Source organism: Otolemur garnettii, unplaced genomic scaffold (assembly GCF_000181295.1).
Source record: "Otolemur garnettii isolate 467f Iridium unplaced genomic scaffold, OtoGar3 scaffold00048, whole genome shotgun sequence".
Classification (NCBI taxonomy): domain Eukaryota; kingdom Metazoa; phylum Chordata; class Mammalia; order Primates; family Galagidae; genus Otolemur; species Otolemur garnettii.
In genome coordinates this window covers 4,928,866-4,949,991 of record NW_003852443.1, presented here as the reverse complement: position 1 = coordinate 4,949,991, position 21,126 = coordinate 4,928,866, and the positions used below count along the sequence as shown (strand labels likewise).

General features: G+C 36.5%; 1 protein-coding gene across 1 annotated transcript in view; it reads right to left on the bottom strand.

Moving 5' to 3' along the window:
- Positions 1-2,316: 2,316 nt before the first annotated feature.
- The window catches only part of CERKL (ceramide kinase like), a 117,235-nt gene continuing 98,425 nt past the window's right edge, over positions 2,317-21,126 (bottom strand). Inside the window, 8 exon segments of the mRNA XM_023514167.1 lie at positions 2,317-3,117; positions 4,009-4,187; positions 10,382-10,478; positions 13,041-13,149; positions 13,243-13,268; positions 14,062-14,121; positions 14,199-14,376; positions 15,421-15,495. Coding sequence (XP_023369935.1) covers positions 3,036-3,117; positions 4,009-4,187; positions 10,382-10,478; positions 13,041-13,149; positions 13,243-13,268; positions 14,062-14,121; positions 14,199-14,376; positions 15,421-15,495 — 806 coding nt within the window. The 3' untranslated portion in view covers positions 2,317-3,035.

Below are 21,126 nucleotides of genomic sequence, written 5' to 3'. Positions count from 1 at the left end.
TATGAATTTTGCTCACACTTCTTCCATGGACAACTTTTGCTCACGACCTTGCAACACACTGTATTAAAATACCGAGAACTGATTACTCTTTGAGAGAGAACTTCAACAATAATACTTCACAGAGCCCAAGAACATGTCAGTCTTTAAATGGATAAAAAAACACTAACACATTTAGTCAAGAAAAATAAACCCTTGAAGATATCTTAAAATGAAATCATATCTGAAAGAATTAAACAACCTGATTAGAGAAATCCTGGAATTAAAAAATATCCACCCTTTCAAGAAAATATTATTTACCAAATATGCTCACCTAGGTAAAATAAATCCCACTGAATGGGTACTGATTTACATTTGAAATGCATCTTTGAGATGTAGTTTTAAAGAGCATATTTGAAACATATAGTAGAATTTAGCAAAGGGCTGCTTTCCAAATTTTCTGATGGATGAGAGCGGATCATTGCCATTTTAAAGTAAATTTCATCTTTAAAGACCTGTACTTGTACTACATTTCCTGTGGGCTTTACACCAACGCCCAGTTTATTCAATAGATTAAAAGCCTAATGAGCACGCTTCAGACTGAACTTAGACCCTGGTTTGTCCTTATGGAATTGACTTCTCAATAATTATTCTTTATTCAGCTATGAGGTTTTTTTCCCCCATTCTTGTCATAAGTTTTTAAAAGAATCTGTGTTTATATAGGTAAAACTCTACTAGTCTTCATTAATACAACTTTCTCAAGAGTACCCAAGAGTAATTTTTTTAAAACCACCTTCAAATGTTTTATTTACAAAAGCCAGTACTTAAGTATTTTAATTTATGCTCTGAAACAACAGATTATTAATATTGCACTTTAGCTGATATACACTGATCTAAAGAAATACAAAGCCTTTTTACCTCACTAATAATTTTTTTAAAAATCAAAGCCAGGAAAAGAACAATTAGAGGGACAATCCTTTCTATATATTGGGTACTATATAAAATATTGACTACCCATAATTAAGCAAATACAAATAAGTGCTTGTATGTTTTGCTTTGTTGCTTTTCAAATATAAATATTAAAAGTTATTTTAATCAGGTCTATAAAAATATTCTTTGCATGGAGAGAGAGGAACAGAATTCATAAACTTAACTGAAAAACACCGATTTAACATGTATATGGTGAATACAAATGAGATGCCGAAATTTCCATGAAGTGTTAAGTGCTAGCTAAAATATATTTTTAAAGTTTGTTCATACACCTAGGAGGTTCTTTTTAAAACAAAATAGCTTCTTTCTGGATTTAAATAGTTTAAATACTTTTGATTTGCAAATAGACATTTTTGTAATATTTATTTCATGCATATGCTCTTCTAGATGCCAGCAACTATAGACTATAATTTTATCTGGACTTTATAAAAAAGCTGTATCCAAATTTTGAATATCTGTTATAGGAAGTAAATAAGTTAGAAGACAGTATTATTATGGAAGAATTTATTTATATGAAGCCTCTTGTTACTGCCTGTCTCCTCTGACGTCCTATTCATAAGGGTTATGGATAAATTCACAAACCTACAGTCTATGGTTTGTCTGTGGAGGGTGGGGATGACACTGAGATTTGTGAAGGCATTTGAGCAATTAAACCCAAGCACGAATCCTAAACCTAGTGTACCAGAAGAAATACATTTCATTAAATTTATATAGTATTTTTAAAGAACATTCTTTTGTGCAAAAGATATTTATTCTTTTATCATTCTTTTATAATGATATTATAAAATATTATCTTTTTTATTCTTAGTCCAATACAAAAATTGGGCTAAGTTTTGCACATTTAGGGGAATATTTTGTAGAGTTCAAAATAAAATTTGGTTTAAGGTTTATTACCTATGTGATTAATTTTTAAAACGACAAAGTTAGTACCATTATCACCAATAATAATAGGTTATCTTTGTGGCTAAGTAATCTAGGTATTAGACAAATTTTGGAAAAATGGTACTATTTCTGGTTTTATCCCTAACTAACTGTATGATCTTGAAATCTAACCTCTCGGAATCAAGCAAAATTAGGGCAATCTTATGTGATCTCTGTGGTCTGTTTGTACCAGGCTATAGGAAACAGCATTACAACTGATGGGCTCAACACCTGAAAAATGAAAGAATCCAAATTATTTCACTTTGGAATTATATATGTTAAATATTGGTATACCATGATGATGCCTAAGTTTATTTCCAGACACATCCTAAAAACCAGAATTTGAATTATTTTGACATATTATATTTTGCCATGTATATTGCACACTTTTCACCCCAAATTTTGAGGGAAAAATAAGGATGTGCATTATACAAGGATAGTATGACTCAGGAGTGGGGAACCCCAGTGGGCCTCCTGGGGCTGCTGCACCTGGGCCCACCGGGCTCCTGGGGTCTAATTCGGGAGCATCCAGGATCTGGTGGAAGCAGGCTGGAGCAGCCTCTGTCAAGCAGGGCAATCAGGGGAGGAGGCAGAAGCAGGAGTGGCAAGGTGAGCCCCAGCTGTGCAGGGAGCGGGCAAGAGACCCACATAGAGGGGCTGATAGTCCAGCATGGGCCTCAGGACCTGCCTAACTGCCCATGGGCCAAGTGGCCTTAGAAGCTCTTGCCCCACTGGCCACACAGCATGTGGCTATCTCAGCCATGGCCCGTAGTGAGGAGAGAAGGGCTCAGGAAGAGAGAAAGGGGGTAGCAGAGAAGGAGGTTGCAGGGGAGGGGGCAATCTAAACATTTACCAGGGCAGCGTTAGCCCTCCCCAGATGTGTCTCTGCTGCCAAGAGCCAACCATTTTCTGGAGGTGCATTTTTCCAAAAGTTTGGGCCCAAAACACAGGTGCAGATTATACCCAGCAAACTACAGAATTTCATATTTTTCATCTTGATTTTTAAAGCCCTAGAGAGACTAATTTTAGGTAACATCAAAAATAGTAATTTCTTTAAAAAAATAAATTGAAACCCTTTTTCTATTAGCATATCTGTTGGAAACATGGCCCTATTCCTTCATATTAAAGTTCTAATTTGCCTATTTCTTTTATATACAGTTACACGTTACTTTGAAATCATGCATTTCTTCCATGCTTTCTCCATAAAGACTGATAAGCCTTGGATGTAATCTGTAAAGAAAAGAATATGTACAATTTATTATTTCATCAACCTATCATTGTTATTTTTTCACACATATACACATGTATATGCATACATACAGCTAGTGACTATGGTATCTAATGCAACCTTCAAATTGATAAGCAATAAACATTCAGAACTGCAATCTAGAAAACTAAACCAACATTGGTAATTACTAAAGCGTTCTCAGCCGTCTTCCCTACCTGATGTTCTTATTGCCTTTGTGAGACACTGTCAATTGTGCCTACAGAGCACTCGTGTTTAGTGGGCGCCTTGAATACTTCTACCCATTGAGTCACAATTACTACCAGGAATGAGTTTGTAGGTCCCTAAATCTGTTTATATCAGTCATTCATGTTACATAATTAAATCCTATGTAAAATTGTTCTTCCGTTAAAGTAAGTTGAATGCTTTGTAAAGACTTGATAAAAGAAAATTGTTGAATACAAAGTGTTATAATATTAGTAATGGGTGAGAGAAAACTCTAATAGAGTGGAGGATTAAATTTTAATAACCCATTACCCAGATGGCTTCACTAAAGGTTTAAGATCTTGATCACAGGTTTTAAAATTCTAAAATGGAAATTGTAACATGCATTATCTATGAAGTTTATGCAGCACAATAATTTAGAATGTCAATGTGGAGATACATAACCAAAGAGAATGCCTTAGCTGTATATGACAGTTGGTGAATAAAAGTAAGATTATACTTTTTTATTCATTGGAAGTTGTACATGTATCTTTTTATTCTTCCCTGATTTACTGATTTATTTTTACATTACCCCCTGCCTGCCTTGATAGTTGAAAGAAGAGGGCTTTCATTGTGCTATTAGTTTTGGGCATACTGATGGACTCATAAAGCAGTGACATAACTGGACTTACCTAACATGGACCTCTGATGCAACTTCCATTAAATCACCATCTACATTCCAAGGGAAACTATTTTCTGAAGCAGTTTCATGAGGTGTATCCTCCCTCTCTGGGTTGTATCTGCTAGAATTACTCCTTGGATGAACTTTTACTTCTTCAACAGTGTATGTTTCAACAAATGAAAAGCTAAACTAAATAAAACAAATACAAATAATCATGGTGGTTGCTCTATCTCTAAGTGTTAACACAAATCAAGAAAATCTACCGTGCCCTCTCGTACAAGGAAATATCAACATGCATGCTGATGTTTTCATAGCTTGGAAACTATGAACAGGGATCCTGTTCTTTTCTAAGAAGGAACATCTTTTCTGCACATCTTTATGACAAATAGTACACGTCTATGAGGAATTGCATACAATAATAATATTGTAGTTGTTTATAGATAGACTGAATCTTTAAAACTGGTCTGTTGATACAGAAGATTCAATCCACTGACTTGGTTATTAACTTTCAATAGATTAGTGGATGTAAAGCAAACCCCAGTGTAAGTTTCATACTTGGCATTTACTTTGGAAGAACATAGATCTAAACCTAAAAGAGAAAGGCAGTCACATATACTATCACTGGTATGTGCCTGTCTCACCCCCAATTTAAGACTGGATATAAGTTGCAATGTGTGTGCTTAATGTCCACTCTAGAATGGTAAAAGATACCCTTCAAACTAAAATTTTCCTTTCTTACCTAATGAAACTCTAGTGAAAAAGCGTTATCTCTAAATAAAATAAGAAGCGTTATATTCTCTAAAATAAATAAAAAAAGATAGCTGAATAACTTTATTTGGTAGAAATATACAATAACTACTCACTTCAGTTTTCAGATTAATGGCATGACATTTGTAATTATATTGTCTACACATATAAACTTTGATGAAGCATGGTGTTTCAAAAGTGTATAGAAAACTAATATTTTTCCTAACACTCTTAAATATGTAGAAACCAAGATTTGGCAGCTTTTACAGTGGATCCTATACAATATGCAGTTACACAGTGGATTATGGTGGCATAAGGTATTCTGACTGAGGCATAGAGCTAGAGGGCCCCAAGCAGCTCTCTGTAAAATTGTTCAACAGTAACTGCAGTAGTCTTCCCACTGCAGATGTGAAGACTTGGGCATACATCTCATGCTTAGAGAAATTTCTAGGTAATCATTCATTTTAGAGATTGCGTTTTAAGTGAGTATGTAATAATAGACTTTTCTGGCTTAAACTGTGTCCTCTCCAAAAATAAAATGTTATTTTATGTTAGAGTGTCTATCCTTTAACACCTGTGAATGTCAACTTTTTGGGAAGTAGCATCTTTGCAGATGTAATCAAGTTAAAATGAGGTTATGAAGGTGGGGCCTACACCAATTTGACTGATGCCTTTGTAAGAGTTAAAGATTGCAGTGATGCAGATGCCAGCCAAGAATGCCAAGAGCTACAGCTACCAGAGATATACTCTCTTAAATCATCAGTTTTCTTATGCATATCTCACAAAATGAAGCTCTATCCATCCATTCAAATATATTAACTCTGAAGCCACAGACATTGTTACATGGCACTCTAGGGAGCTGACAGTGCAGTATCATCTGTGAGGGTTTGTTTGGGGCATGGGAAGATAAATAAATAGTTATAGTTGTGACACAGAGTAGTGCCATGATGGTGTAAGCAAGGGATTCAGTGCAAGAAACGTGAAGAGGCAAACAAGCTTAAGACGTTGGGAAAGCTCCCCATTTAAGGTGAGCTTTATTACCAAAAACTCAGTTGAGAAAATAAAAATGATGGAGGGAGTGAGGGGATTGGTGTGTTCCCACTTAATGGGCACAAAGTGGGGGTCTATGGCACACCTTCTTGGGGTGGAACATAACAACAACAGGGACTATACCTATAACATGCATACATTGTAACCTAATTTTTTGTACCCTCAAATTAACCTGAAATAAAAATTACATAAATAATTTTTTTTAAATGAGCCTTAAACAATACAGAAAAGTTAGGCTGAAGCAGAAGGAATAGAGTCTGGAGAGAAGGATCATTTATGAAAGCCCAGAAGTCTGTCATGGTTAAGCAACTACACAAACTGTTACAGGTGGAACTGTGCTCCCTCCCTATAATTCCTGTGTTGATCCTAACCCCTGGCACCTCAGAATGGAGCAGTACTTGAAGATAAGATCTTTAAGGAGGTGGTTAAGTTAAAATTAGATTTTTCAGGATATGCCCAGATGCAGCATGACAGTCCCTAAGAAGTCCGGACATATGGAAAGGCACGGTGGACGCAGTGAGAAGGCTGCAATGCAAAGCCAAAAAGAGAGGCCACGGAAGGAACTGCCAAACCTGGCTTGAGTTCTAGCCTCTAGAATTGTGAGGAGCAAATGTCTGCTGTTATCCTGGGGTGGTGGGTCCCACATGTCATTGTAATGCCAATACTTTGGGAGGCTAAAGATTGTTTGAACCCAGGAGTTTGAGATGAGCCTAAGCAACATAGGGAGACCCTATCACTACAAAACAGAAAACTTAGCTGGGCATGGTAACACATGCCTGTGGTCCTAGCCACTCAAGAGTCAGAGGCAGAAAGGTCACTTGAACCCAGGAGTTTGTGGCTGCTATGATGATGCCATTAAACTCCAGCTTGGCAACAGAGCAAGACCCTGCCACACACACACACACAAAAGTCTATTGTTTAATCCATCCATTCTATGGTATTTGTTATGGCAGTGCTAGGTAACTAATACAATGACCAAAATACAGGGAATCTGTTGGGGGTGATAGGAAGTAAGGCTGCTGCACAACCTAGCCAGGGGCCAAGATACAAAGGCCACATGTTCCATATGGACGAAATACTGAAAAATTCAGCAGGAAAGAAATCCCTCTTCAAAAAATTGTCATGGGCAAGTTCCCAGCCCATTCCCCCACCCTAGAGGCAAGCTACCAGCCCATTCCTCCATCCCACGGGCAAGCTCTCAGCCTGTTCCCCTGCCCCCCACCCCAGGGTCGATTCTGAGAAAAGACTTCAGAACAAAGAAGCAGGGGAAGTCCCAGTTTCAAGAAAAAAACCCCAAGTTCCCAGTGGATGAACAATGGTGGAGACCTACCTAAGCTTTTTACCCAAGCAGTAACCATTGTTACCTAAACTATAACCATTGTTACTTAAGATGTATCCATTGTCACCCAAGCTGTAACCCTGCCCTGAGCTAACCGCAATGTTCCACTTCTGTACTGGCCGCAGTGTTCCACTTCTGTACTGGCCTGCTTGCTTAGCTACACAAAAAACACATAAAGGACAACCTGCCCTGCACTTCAAGACTGCCTGTCTCTCAGAGCAGCGGTCCCCTGTGCAGGTGCAATAAATCACCAATTGACTGCATCTAAGTGGCGTCTGAGCCTATCTTCTAAGGTCATGATGTTTACAACAAAATAAGACAGGGAAAACCAGACTAGAGGCCCTGGAGGCCAGAAGGAAGCTATTGTTGGCAAGAAGGGATTAAGGTTTGAATTGAAGTGAGGGAGAAGCAGTTACAAGGAGAACTAGTTAATAGGAGAACCAATAGAGCTGGTTGGTAGACAGGTTATGAGGAATGAGGGGGGAGGGAGAGCCCATAGTAGTAAGTGGTGCCATTGACCTGTGTAGGCAAACATATGAGGAGCAATTTGAAGGAGAAAGATGAATAAGGTCAGCTATAGGACATGCTGGAGTCAAGGTACCTGTAGTTTTGTATCCGGTGTGGCACACAGAAAGGCAGAGCAGTCCTTATAGACCAGAAGAGAAGATAGAACCCTTGGCAGTATATGATGCTCAGATGCTTCAAACAGTGGAAGGCAATGAGATCACTCAGGAGAGAATATCCTGATAAGACAGGGGGCTGAGAACAAGCCCTGGGTGAAATGCTAACACTTAAGGGTTTCAAATGCCCTACCCTAAATGGTCAAAGTGAAGGAGAAAGGGGGCCTAGTGATAGGGTGGAGTTGCCATAACTTTGAAGAATAGTTTTTATCCTCCATTTTATAAGAGTTGGGGAAGGCAACAGGAGCTACCCCAGAAATGGTGATTTTTAATCTGTTACACAACTCTATGTATATATTAACATTCACTTGTTCACCCTTGTTCAGAGAACGAGATGTTGCTCTCCATAAAGTGCCATGGTTTCCTTCCCAAATAGAATTCCAGCACTGCTACACTAATTACCCAGTGAAGAGATAATCTTACATTTATCTGATACACATAATCCATTTCTTAAAGTCACCATGAAGGAAAGAGACTTAACACACATAGATACATGTGTGTGTGTTGATAAATTTTAATAAGTCACATTAACATTGCTTAAAAATAGTCACCATGGGAATCAATCTAATTATTCTTACTATATTCCAGTATGCAAAATATTTCAGATTTTTTTTGCAGAAGATTACAGAGCAACAGCATAGACTTTAACTGTTGAAAATAGATAAGTCACTCAGAACTAAGTCTAATGAAACACACAGGCCATAATTTCCTGCATTAAAAAGAAGATACTGGCAGAGAACACAGGAAAATAGGTTAAAATAGACCTTGCACAGACAAGTCTCACTGAAAAATCATTCTCCTGCAGAAACAGAATTATTTTATTCTACTGGGTATGTTATCATATTCAAGGAGAGCATTGCTTTTGAAATCAGAAGAAAGACATTTTCATTTAAAAAATAAAAGAACATCTACAAAAACATGACCCTTAGGCAAGAGACCTTTCAAAAACAATTTGTGCAATAGATGTCTTCCCAAAATAAATACAGAGTAGCTCAGGGGTATATTAATAGGTTAATAATCATTTAAGTTTTCAAATAGGATTTAATCAAAAGGATTAGGAAAAATTTTACCAAAGTAATGATACTGGTAATCTCCAGGAATGTGAAATTTTGAGTGCTTTAAATGCTATTTTCTTGATTCTACTTTCTGATTTAAATAAGACCAATGAATGTGTGTTGCTTTTACATTAAGAAACACTAAACAGTGAGTTTTAATGTTTAAAAATTTAGTAAAATCTAAAAAAACATACAATCCTTTGGGGGAAAAATCAATAAATATTTAGATTTCCCCCAAATACACATACATGAAGTTGGTATTCAGACTTACAACCTGCCTTATATATGCTCATCCACTTTGTCTCTTTAGAGGTTTATATTTAAGGAAAGAGGGACTATATTTAATTTTTATTATTTAATTTCCTAAACAGTCCTGTTAGTTGCTCAATAAATGTTGATCAAATCAATGTACTAGGCAGAAGAGAAATCATGCTTCCTGAGGATGGCCTAAAAAAGTTTGGCAAAGAAAAAAACGGCAAAGAAAAGCAAAGAAAAAAAAGAGAGAGCGCCTTGCACCGACTAAGGTATTGTAATGCAAGCAGGATTCAACTGCAATCACTGCAGGGTTTGCTTTCCTCCTTCTCCCATCTGTTCTCTCCCAGCTTCATCCAAGCACCATTTTATACTTTGAAGAATGAGTGCAACTAAAGGGTTTTACAACCATACCTATTTACTTCAAAAGTCTACAATTTCAGAAATTCACATAAACCCAGGATCAGTTTCCTAATCACTGGGTCAAAGTATCTGCGAAGATAACATTGTCACTACTTCTTCTTAAAGTGAATCACTTAAGTGGAAATACTTGGCTCCAAACACTCTAGTTATGAATAAAATGTCTGTATAAAAGTGGTATGTTTTAAACATATATTTGCAAATCTATTTCCATCAGTTGAGCACAGGCATATCTGCAAACAAATGTCAGGAAAACCTAAAGATCATAACTTAGACCAGGCATCCTCAAACTATGACCCACAGGCCACATGCAGCCCGCCTAGGAAATTTATCCGGCCTGCCGGGTGTTTTTGCCGCCACTGCCTGTCCTGCCTAGCAGCCGACGTGTCCCGGGGCCCGCAGTTTGGCCCTCTAACAGTCTGAGGGATTTAAACCCCCTGTTTAAAAAGTTTGGGGACCCCTGACTTAGGCAGTCTGCCGCCATAATATCAAGAAGGCTGAATCTCAGATTTTACTACTTTTCATTCTGATGAACAGCCTGAGTATGTAATTTTACCCTTAATTTACTTCGCTTTGCAATATAATAATACATTTTTATCTTCGTGCAAAAGAAAAAAAAGGTACATGTATATATAGGACTAGTAACCCCATAGCTCAAAAACGGCCAATCTACATTAATGTTGATGGATGCTTTCCAAAATTCGAATGAAAAAGATGAAGATTAATGTATTCAGAGGAAAAATAAAGCCTTCTCAGGGAGGATTCGATGTCAACTCCTACAGCATCTTTCCTCCATGATTAATAGCACTGCAAATAAGTAACAAAAAGAGTTTACCATACCTGATTTTTCACACTGGCATATCTTTTCAAGTGTTTGATAAATTCCGGCCGAGATGTGTCTCGTGCAATTATAAGAGCCATGCTTCCATTATTTAATCTGAAATTAAATATTTGTATTAGACATTAAAAAGTTTACTGAGAGATTACATCAAAAATATTTCCACGGGGTTCCTTATAACAAATATACTTCTATACTAGAAATATTGTCTAAGAAACACGAATTATCACCCCATTAAGTTTACCTAAATTTTTTAAATCATATCTTGCTGTTATTTTTCAAATTAGTTTTATTAAATTATTAGCTTCCTTTTCAACACACTCGTACATGAGAGCTATTTAGAAAACAAACCATCATGCATCCTGCTCACGATATCAAGATATAATTCAAAATCCAGTGTAATTAGGAATTTTAAATGTGACATTATGTATGTTTTTTAAAGGTGTATTATAAACGAGTATGTACAAGCAGTATAACAAATAGATCAACATTTTCTAAAATCTAATATCTATTTTATTTATCTGTTTAAATATCTATTTATGGGCAGGTCGAGGGGACATCTGAAACAAATCAAAGTGGCCCTTGGATGGATGAAATGGAGTGAACAAATGCTGCCACAGAGATGGAGCTAGAGAACTGAGCATTTCAACCATACCTAACCGTCCCATCCAATATAAGAGACAGAAAATTCAGAGATGCCAAAACAGCCACTCATAAATGCATCATTGCAGAAATACATGCAAAAGACTTCTAGGTTGATTTCAATGTAAACCTGAGGTTAATCCAAGAATAACAATGACATATAATAGGTCTCTTCATATCTTATGGAAGGTCAGGATAGAATCATCAGGGACCTTAGAGGTTATTTCATCATTCACTCATTTTACATAGAAGGAAGGGACAACTCCAAGTGCAAGTGATTTGTTCAAAGGCACACAGGGAAAAACAAAGTGGTCATCAGCACCGGAGCTCTTAACTTCCAGGACCTAGTACTCCTTCTGGTCCATCAGGCCTCCTCTTTACAATGGAAAATTAACTGCACTAAAATTTCTGCACTGTGTTATCATACACCTTTTATTTTTAAAAATTGCATAATGTTGTAAACAGGAAAAGCATGACCCCATGTCCAGTTTCTAATATTTACTAGTAATTGAAACACACTCTATGTGCCTGCTGCTGCTCTCAATGTCCCACAGATATTAAGATATTTAATCTTAGATACTTAGAATATAAGAATATTAGTCCCTATCCGCAATTTGCACTAGGTATTTTATAAGCAAATTATTTTTTATTGTGGAAAAAAGGCTAAAAATGAAATCTCCTATCCCATTATCCTGAATCATTCAGAAAGTACATCTCTGAAAACCCTCTGTTCAACTGAGCTTGGGTCTAGAGGCCTTTGAAAAGATGTTATATTTTGATTAGAATCCACAGAAGACATCTCTAATTACTCTTCTCTGAAAAATTCATCAATACTGATTGAACCTGGAGAGTCAAAAGTAGAATTGCAGGCAAGCTGAACACAGATGGAGCAGATTTAAAGGAACTAAAGCTCAATTGCTCCGAGTATCTCCCATGAAGATTCTTGAACAGGTAGAAGGGTTAGGTAAACATGGCCTCAAGTCCTGCTGAACAGCTCTCAGGTCAGCTAGCCACAGCTTCTGTCGGTTCTGTAGGGGAAACTACAGCCACCTATAATTTCTGAGGTTGTGGGGATAAAACAACCAGGCTCAATTTCTAAATCACACGAGCTGCCAAATATTCCTTTTAAGTCTCAGCACTAGACATAATTAACGAGGATCTTGCCATCTGGGCTTTTAATATCAAAGTTTGTAGCTTCTCTTTTCCCCTCCAACTTTGGATATTCCTATTTATTACTTGCATATTAGTTGCCAAAGAAGAAATTTAAAATCAGTTCTTTTTTTCTGATTGTTAATCATTCTGATTAAATATTTTGCAAGGCAGTTGAAATTCATCATTAAAATGTTATAAATTGCCAAACCACGTAAGCCATTCTTTTATTCTGCTTCCAGTGAAAATGTGACTGTGTTGTATGACATTTGTGATCCTTTCTCACTGCTCTACAGGATTGGATTTAGAAGAGAAATATTTTCAGACCCATAATGGACAGCTGCTTAAAAAGAATGTGCAGGAGAAGGAATGCGGATAACATGATATATAAAATGCCTCATGACTTAATCAACTGAAAATGTGGGCAGTAGATCCGTAAGCACCACTATTTGCATCTGATAAAAGGAAAATGTGTTCTTTAACTAAAGATATCAAATGTACACACATACTTCCTTTTAAGGCTAGGGACATTTATGTTTGCATTAAAATTGAAAAGCAGAGACTTTCCCAAGAAATATCAGAATGTAACATAATGTTCTCAACTAAATAAATAAACATAAAATAATAAAATTATGTCAATACAACTCAGGGAATATTATCTCAGTGATATTAAAAGGTCAGTGATTGATAGTTTTTCTAGTTCAGTTGCTGTCAACCTACTGTGATAACGAAACCCGTAGAATCTCTTGTATTATAGAAGGAGGCACTATCTCCTAATTAGTTTCTAGCTATCCAAGAGCTATTTGGGTATTGGGGGGGAAATTGGTTATTAAGAAACGTATCAATGATTCAATAAAAATACTTACTAACCTGGTATTAGGTGCCAAGCCTCTAGGTGCCACTGAACACAGGCAAGGAATTGCCATAATGCTGACATTCAGGAACTGACCCTGGATCATCTGCCAGGGATCATCACAGTCTAAGGGTAACAAGTGATTGGTTACCTTCCCTCACTAGAGCCAAAGGTCAACAGAGCCTAGCTTACTTCCCAAGGAGATAGATTTGGACTTACCACATTTGGGAGATCCTTGTGCCTTCCTAAAAGTGAGAAATCAAAGAAACAAAAAAAGGTCACATAAAAAAGTGGTATATATTAAATATGAGAAAATTAGACAACTCCTCATTACCTATATTAAATATTTTCTTTAATTAGACAGTAATTAAAAATATGGAAACAATTTTGTTACTGACCACAGTATAATGCTTTGATTATTTAAAGGTAAAACAGAAGCTGGATAAGGTGGCATGCACCTGTGGCCCCAGCTTCTTGGAAAGCTGAGGTAGGAAGATCCCCCGATTCTGAATTTTGAGTTCTGTCTGGAAAATACAGCAAGACCCTGTCTCTTAAATAGTAAAAAAAGGACAAATAGTATTATAAGGAACAATGATTTTCTATATTTTTAAAAAACTAGCACTCTTCCTTAGTGTGCCTTAATTAACATTTATATTCCATATGACTAAAATTCTCCTGAGGGCCAAACTGTGGTTTTGTTTGTTTGTTTGTTTGTTTGGCTTACTATTGTATCTAAAATGGCTGGTACATAGTAGGCACTCAATAAATGGCTATGGAATGAATAAATGAATGAATGGTTCTTTCTAAAGACAGAAACCAAATTAAATGCCTACTAAGACCTATAGGACTTCATAATTCTATATCCTTCACCAGTAGATATATGTAATAAAATAAACTACTGGTTGTAGTATATATATATATACTGGTTGTTTTTGTGTTGTGTATATATTTACAAATCTGGTAAATTATTTGTGTCAAAATGTTTAATACTTTAAAGAAAGGTAACAGGTATCTATATCACCTTGAACTTCTACCCACCTTTCTTGAATATCTTTAGAGCTGTTAAATGGTAAGAATGATATCTCACAGTCTTCTGGCCTGAAATATAATGAAACTGGTTATTAATAGTCATTGATCCTACAATACAAAATTTTTCATTTAAGAAAAAGACTTACTTAAGTTTGGCCAGCGCCTTAATCACAGCAAAATCTCTCCGATGGTTGGGGGACATCCACCGATACTTTTCTGCTACAGCCAAAGTTCTTCCACCAAAGCCAAACATGGCAGAGAACCCAAAGCGAAGAAGCTTGCCAGCAGTGCTAAAGGTGCAGACATCGACTGGTTGTATGTGCCCTTGAATATCATATTAATGATCAGTTAGCTAGTGAGCACAGTAGCACTAGGTGTTAAAACAGCAAATGTAAGAGAGCTTAATATGTACAGAAGAGTATCTCAAGGTCCATTTACCATAATGAATGTCCCTGCTTTCTCTTCAGCTCTCTTATAACTGCTGCAATTGACACTTACAACTTGTTCAAGTAACAGATGAAAGAAACACAGAACAGTTAATTTTGCAGCTCATTACTATTTCATATAAAATATGGTAAAGGATGTGAAGTTGAAGTAACCTCAGATTAACAATAGTTTTGTGTTGCAATTATCTGAACTTATCTGCTTTCTATCAACAGGGATAATAAAAGGGATATGAACCCGTACTTGCTGAGATTTTTTTCTCATACATTTTTTCATTTAATAACATCCTTCTAGTCTTGATACAGTCAAGCATCAGTGTTGGATATACTTAAGTAGCATGCATGAATTTTCTTCATATATTTATAAAATTGTAATTTCCAGGATCATCACAATATTTTTTCTAACAAGATGATATTAGCAGTAAAACTTCATTCACATCTCTGTATAAAGTATTTTAAGACAGGCAGTCCAAATATTAAAGACTTGCCTAATTGACTTTTGTTTTTTGTAAAACGTTTCTCTGCTTTGAGAGACAAAGAACCCACCTTTCCTTAAAAATGCTGATGGAAATAAAATAGCCTTCTCTCCTTTTGTGGGGGGGACAGAGTCTCACTATGTCACCCTTTGTAGAGTACCATGGAATCATAGATCACAGCAACCTCAAACTCTAGGGCTTAAGTGATTCTCTTGCCTCAGCCTCCCAAGGAGCTAGGACTATAGGCATCTGCCACAACGCCCAACTATTTTTTTTTTTTGTTCTTGTTGTAGTTGTCATTGTTGTTTAGCAGGCCCAGGCCGGGTTCAAACCTGCCAGCCCAGTGCATGTGGCCGGCGCCCTGAGATGTGGGTGCCAAACCTAAAATAGCCTTCTTTATATAAATAAAAACTTCCTTATAAAACAAACTTCTTTGGAAGAATACTTACCCATTATAATGTGCAAAGTTGCAGTTACCACATGAGAGATTCCATGAAGAGAATGTGCCAATACATTGGTAGATCCTGGCAAAATAATTTTAAAACATGCATTATCAGTACATTATATGATTCAAATTAACTTTTGTTCTTACTTTTATATAGGTGTCATCATGTATATGCAGACGAAAAATAAATGGAAGTTTATAAAGTCAGAAAAGTCAATGAAAATATTAGTTGAAGTTAGTTTTTATTCACAGCATAGTGCATAGTTGCTGTGCAACTATTCACAGCATAGTTTTATGCACAGCATGTGCAATTCTGCACATTTGCAGAATTACTTGTTAAATATTTAAATTACTTAAAAATTAAAAAATAGTTTATAATATCTGCTTAAAGGTTTTTTGTTCATAAATGTTTACTTTCTACACCAAAATACTAGCTATATCAAAGCCTACTCCATCCAACTTTAATGAATGGGCTTTTCACTTCTTTTTTTTTTAGAGACAGAGTCTCACTTTATCGCCCTTGGTAGAGTGCTGTGGCGTCCAGCTCACAGCCTCCAGCTCTTGGGCTTAGATGATTCTCTTGCCTCAGCCTCCCCAGGAGCTGGGACTACAGGCACTTGCCACAACACCAGGCTATTTTTTTGTTGCAATTTGGCCGGGGCCACGTTTGAACTCGCCACCCTTGGGTATATCAGGCCAGTACCCTACTCACTGAACCACAGGTGCTGCCCAGGCTTTTCACTTCTATATCAATATGAGCACCAAGAGGAGAACAATGGTTCTAGCAAAAGAGACAAATGCATAATTTAATAAAGGAAAAATCTAAATCACTATGAAAAAATAGAAAATCACTATAAAGCCCAAGCATACTCTAAATACACTTAATGACTGTGAGAGACAAGCTGTCACTCAAATGGGAATCCTCTCTATTAATCTGACAAACTGTCTCCTAGATGAAAATGTCTAATGCTATGGTATTTTCCATGTATGAAGATTTATATGTGAGACACTGTAATTTCTTGTTTTCATAATCATTAGGATAGGTTAGGGCTCACATATATTTTTTTCCCTCCAGCATTCAGAAGGAAGGAACTTCCCAAGTCAGGCCCCTATAATGTTCATTTGTGACTGAAATGTAAGCTATGGACCTGCTTCAGAAGGGAAAATACCAGCTTGCTCCTCTTAGGATATGGTTTAATAATTTTAAACAGAAAGTGAATAAAGCTCCAATTTTTTCTTGAATTTAAAGAATATGGATAGAAATCCAATAATAGCTGAGAGCTGCTTTCCTATGTGCTCATGCATAATAACTTTGATTTGCATTACTTTGAACTCTTATGTGCTGAGTTTGCTCAGTTAGAGAAACTGAGGTAGCTCAGCCACTATCAACCAAGATGATATTAAAATCATAACTATTAGTTACCTATGTAAGTATTAAATAAGTATTTTAAAGTATGTTTAATTATTATCATTAAATAGGAATAACTAAGCCAGGTGGGGGATAGGGGATGGAGGAATTGGGAAGAGGAGAGAAGGGAGAGGGTTAGGAAGGTTATTGTGTAGGGCACACCTCTTGGGGGCAGGACATAGGAGGGACTATACCTAACAAATGCAATCAGTGTAACCTAATTCTTTACACCCTCAATAAATCCCAAATAATTAAAAGAAAAGTAGGTTGATGCCCTCAGCTTTGTTTTTATTGCTAAGACTTGCCTTAGCTATACAGTTTATGTTTATTTTTCTTGTTCCATACAAAATGAAGACAGTTTTTTCTAAGTCTTGAAAGTATAATGTTGGTATTTTAATAGGGATGGCATTGAATGTGTAGATTGCTTTGGGAAGTATAGACATTTTAACAACATTGAACATTCTTCCCAGCCATGAGCATGGTATATACGTCCATTTGTTAATATCTTAGAATTCCTTCACCTCGTTTGTTAGGTATATTCCTAAGTATTTCATTTTCTATGATGATACTGTGATGGGAATTGTGTTCTTAATTAGCTTCTCATCTTGGCTGTTATTGGCATATACAAAGGCTACTGAATTATGGACGTTGATTTTATATTCTGAGACATTACTGTAAACAAAAAGATCCTTTTATCATAAAAGCATTTGCACTAGACTGTTCATTGCAGCTCAGTTTATAATTACCAAAACACGGAAATGGCCTAAATGCCCACCAACCCAGGAATTGATTAATGATCTGTGGTATATGTATACCATGGAATACTATTCAACCATTGAAAAAGATGGAGGCTTTACATCTTTTGTATTAAACTGGATAGAAGTGAAACACATTATTCTTAGTAAAGCATCACATGAATGGAGAAGCAAGAATACTATGTACTCAATTGTGATATGAGGACACTTCATGACTTAGTGCACAATGGGGGATGGGGGAAGGATGTGTAGGGAGAGGGAAGGAGGGAGGAGGGTGGGGCATCACAGAATGTAACACATCTCTTGAGGATGGGACACAATTCTAAGAGGGACTTTACCTAACAAATGCAATCAGTGTAACCTGGTTTTTTATACCCTCAATGAATCCCCAACAATAAAAACACTAAAAATAAAAATAAAATAAAGTGCAATCAAGACTGTGAGGAAAAAAAAGTAATAGGTTAATAAAAAATGCAAAGAAAAGTTCGCTTTAACCAATTGGTAAACTGCTTTCAACTGATCCACCACCAAATGGCAAGTTATGCTCTTATACCTGTTGCTCAGAATGTGGCCTGCAGTCAAGCAGGAGGTGGCAACACTTGATTGCTTATTAAAATGGTGACTTATTCCTTAAACAAGAAAAGGAAGCCCACTATCAGCAGTGCCATTTGAAAGAGTACTGAAAGTTCTAGGCAAAGAAATTAGGCAAGAAAAAGAAACAAAAGTCATCCAAACTATATAGGAGGAAGTTAAATTGTTCCTGTTTGCAGACAACAAGAGGTTTTTTGTTTGTTTGTTTTTGTTCTTGTTTGTTTTTGTTCTTGTTTGTCGCCTTTGGTAGCATGCCATGTCATGATAGCTCATAGCAACCTCAAAGTCTTGCTTCAGTCTCCCAGGTGGTTGGGACTACAGGTTCCTGCCATAAGACCTGGTTATTTTCAGAGATGAGGTCTCACCCTGGATCAGGCTGATCTGAAACTCTGAGCTCAGGCAATCCATCTGCCTCAGCCTCCCAAGTGCTGGGATTACAGGCATGAGCCACCATGCCCGGTGACATAATTCTTATTTGTGATATAGGAAGCACTCTAAAAACGCCACCAAAACCCTGTTGCAACTAAAACATAAATTCAGTAAAGTTTCTGGATACAAAATCAGCATTTATATTCACTTACAGCAAATAATCCGAAAAAGAAACCAAGAAAGTATTTTTGTTTATCATATCAATCAAAAAATACTTAGAAATAAATTTAACCAAGAATGTGAAAGACTTGTACACTAAAAACTATAAAACTATGGAAAGATATACCATGTTCATGAATTAGGAGAATGACTATTGTTAAAATGCCCAGGCAATCCCTATCAAAATTCCAATTCCTTCTTTCATAGAAATAGAAAAAAAAAATCTAAAGAATTTCTATGGAACTACAAGACCCCAAGTAGCCAAAGCAATCTTGACCAAAATAAGCAAAGCCTTCAGTCTCACAATACCTGATCTCAAAATATACCTCATACTGTAAAGATAGCAATCAAAACAGCATGGTACTGACATAAAAACAGACACATAGACCACTAGGATATAATAAAGAGCCCAGAAATAAACCCAAGTATATATAATCATCTGATTTTCAACAAAACTGCCCCCCAAAAATAACACAATGGGGAAAGGACATTCTCTTCAATAAATGTTATTATGAGAACGAGATATCTACATGCAAAAAAATGAAATTAGACCCTCATCTCACACCATACACAGAAATCAACTCAAAATGAATTAAAAACCTAAATGTGAGACCTAAAACCATAAATCTATTAGAAGAAACCATACTGGAAAATCTTTGTGCCATTGGTCTAGGTAATGTATTTTTGGATTTGACCCTAAAAGTATAGGCAATAAAAGCAAAGTAGACACCTGAGATTATATCAAACCAAAACTTCTACACAGAAAAGAAAATAATAAACCGAATAAAGAGACAACCTGTGCAATGAGAGAAAATACTTGCAAACCACACATCTGATAAAAAGTTAAAATCTAAAATATATAAGGAGATCAAATAACTCAATAGCAAGAAAAATAACTTGATGTAAAAATGGGCAAAGGATCTGAACACATATTTCTTCAGAGAAGACACACAAAGGCCAACAAGCAAATGAAAAAATGCTTAACACCAGTAATCAGGTGGGAAATGCAAATGAGATCAGGGAAATCCCAATGAGATATCACCTTACACCTATTAGAATGGCTACCATCAAAAATGAAAACTAGTGAGGTAGCACCTGTGGCTCAGTGGGTGCAACAAAAAAATAGTGGGGCGTTGTGGCAGGCTCCTGTAGTCCTAGCTCTTTGGGAGGCTGAAGCAAGAGAATTGCCTAAGCCCAGGAGTTGGAGGTTGCTGTGAGCTGTGTGATGCCATAGCACACTACTGAGGGCGATAAAGTGAGACTCTGTCTCTACAAAAAAAAAAAAAGAAAGCTAGGAAGAATAGAAAGAGAGAAGGAGGGAGGGGTGTGGGATCTCAGTGTGTGACACATCTTGTACCCTCAATGAATCCTCAGCAATAAAAAAAAAAAAAAGTGAAAGCTAGGCTTTAGTGAGGATATGGGGGGAAAAAGAACGTTTGCATAATTTTATGGAAATGTAAGTTAGTATAGCCATTATAGAAAACAGTAGTATGGAAGTTTCTCAAAGAATCAGAAATAGAACTACTATATGCTCCAGCCATCCCACTACTTAGTATGTATCCAAAGGAAATGAAATCAGTATGTTGACGTGATATCTGCATTCTCATGTTCATTGAAGCACTGTTCACAATAGCTATGATATAGAATTAATCTAAGTGTTCTCATCAACAGATGAATGGATAAAGAAAATGAAGTTCAACCTTTGTAAGTTGAAAACCCAAGGGACTATAACAAACTAGTCAACATGTGGGATTGGTCAACATGAGAAACTAGGCCTATTGTACTGATACACACATGTGGTACACATCTGGTCTATGAAAATTAGGTCAACTTAAAGAGGTGGTCAATGTAGAGAGGTGGTCAACTATAGAGGTTCCGCTGTATGTGACTTGTTGAATATCCTTATCTAAAATGCTTGGGACCAAAAATCTCTTAAGACTTCAAATATTCTCAGATTTTGGAATATTTCCACATACATAATGAGACATCTAGGGATGGCACCCAAGTCTAAACATAAAATTTATTTGTTTCATATACATCTTATATTCATAGCCTAAAGATAATTTCATACAATTTTTTGAATGACTTTTTGCGTGAAACAAAGTTTCACTGAATTTTGACCGTGACCCATCCTGAGGTCAGATGTGAAATTTTCCAATCAAAGTATCATGTCAGTATTTTAAAATGTTCCAGATTTTACAGCATTTCAGATTTCAGAATTTCAGAGTAGGGATGTTCAGCCCATGTGTGCTATTCAGCTTTAAAAAAGAATGAAATCCTGACCTTGTGACAACATGGATGAACCTGGGCGACATCACGCTAAGTGAAATAATCCAGGCACAGAGAGACAGATGCCACATGACTTCTC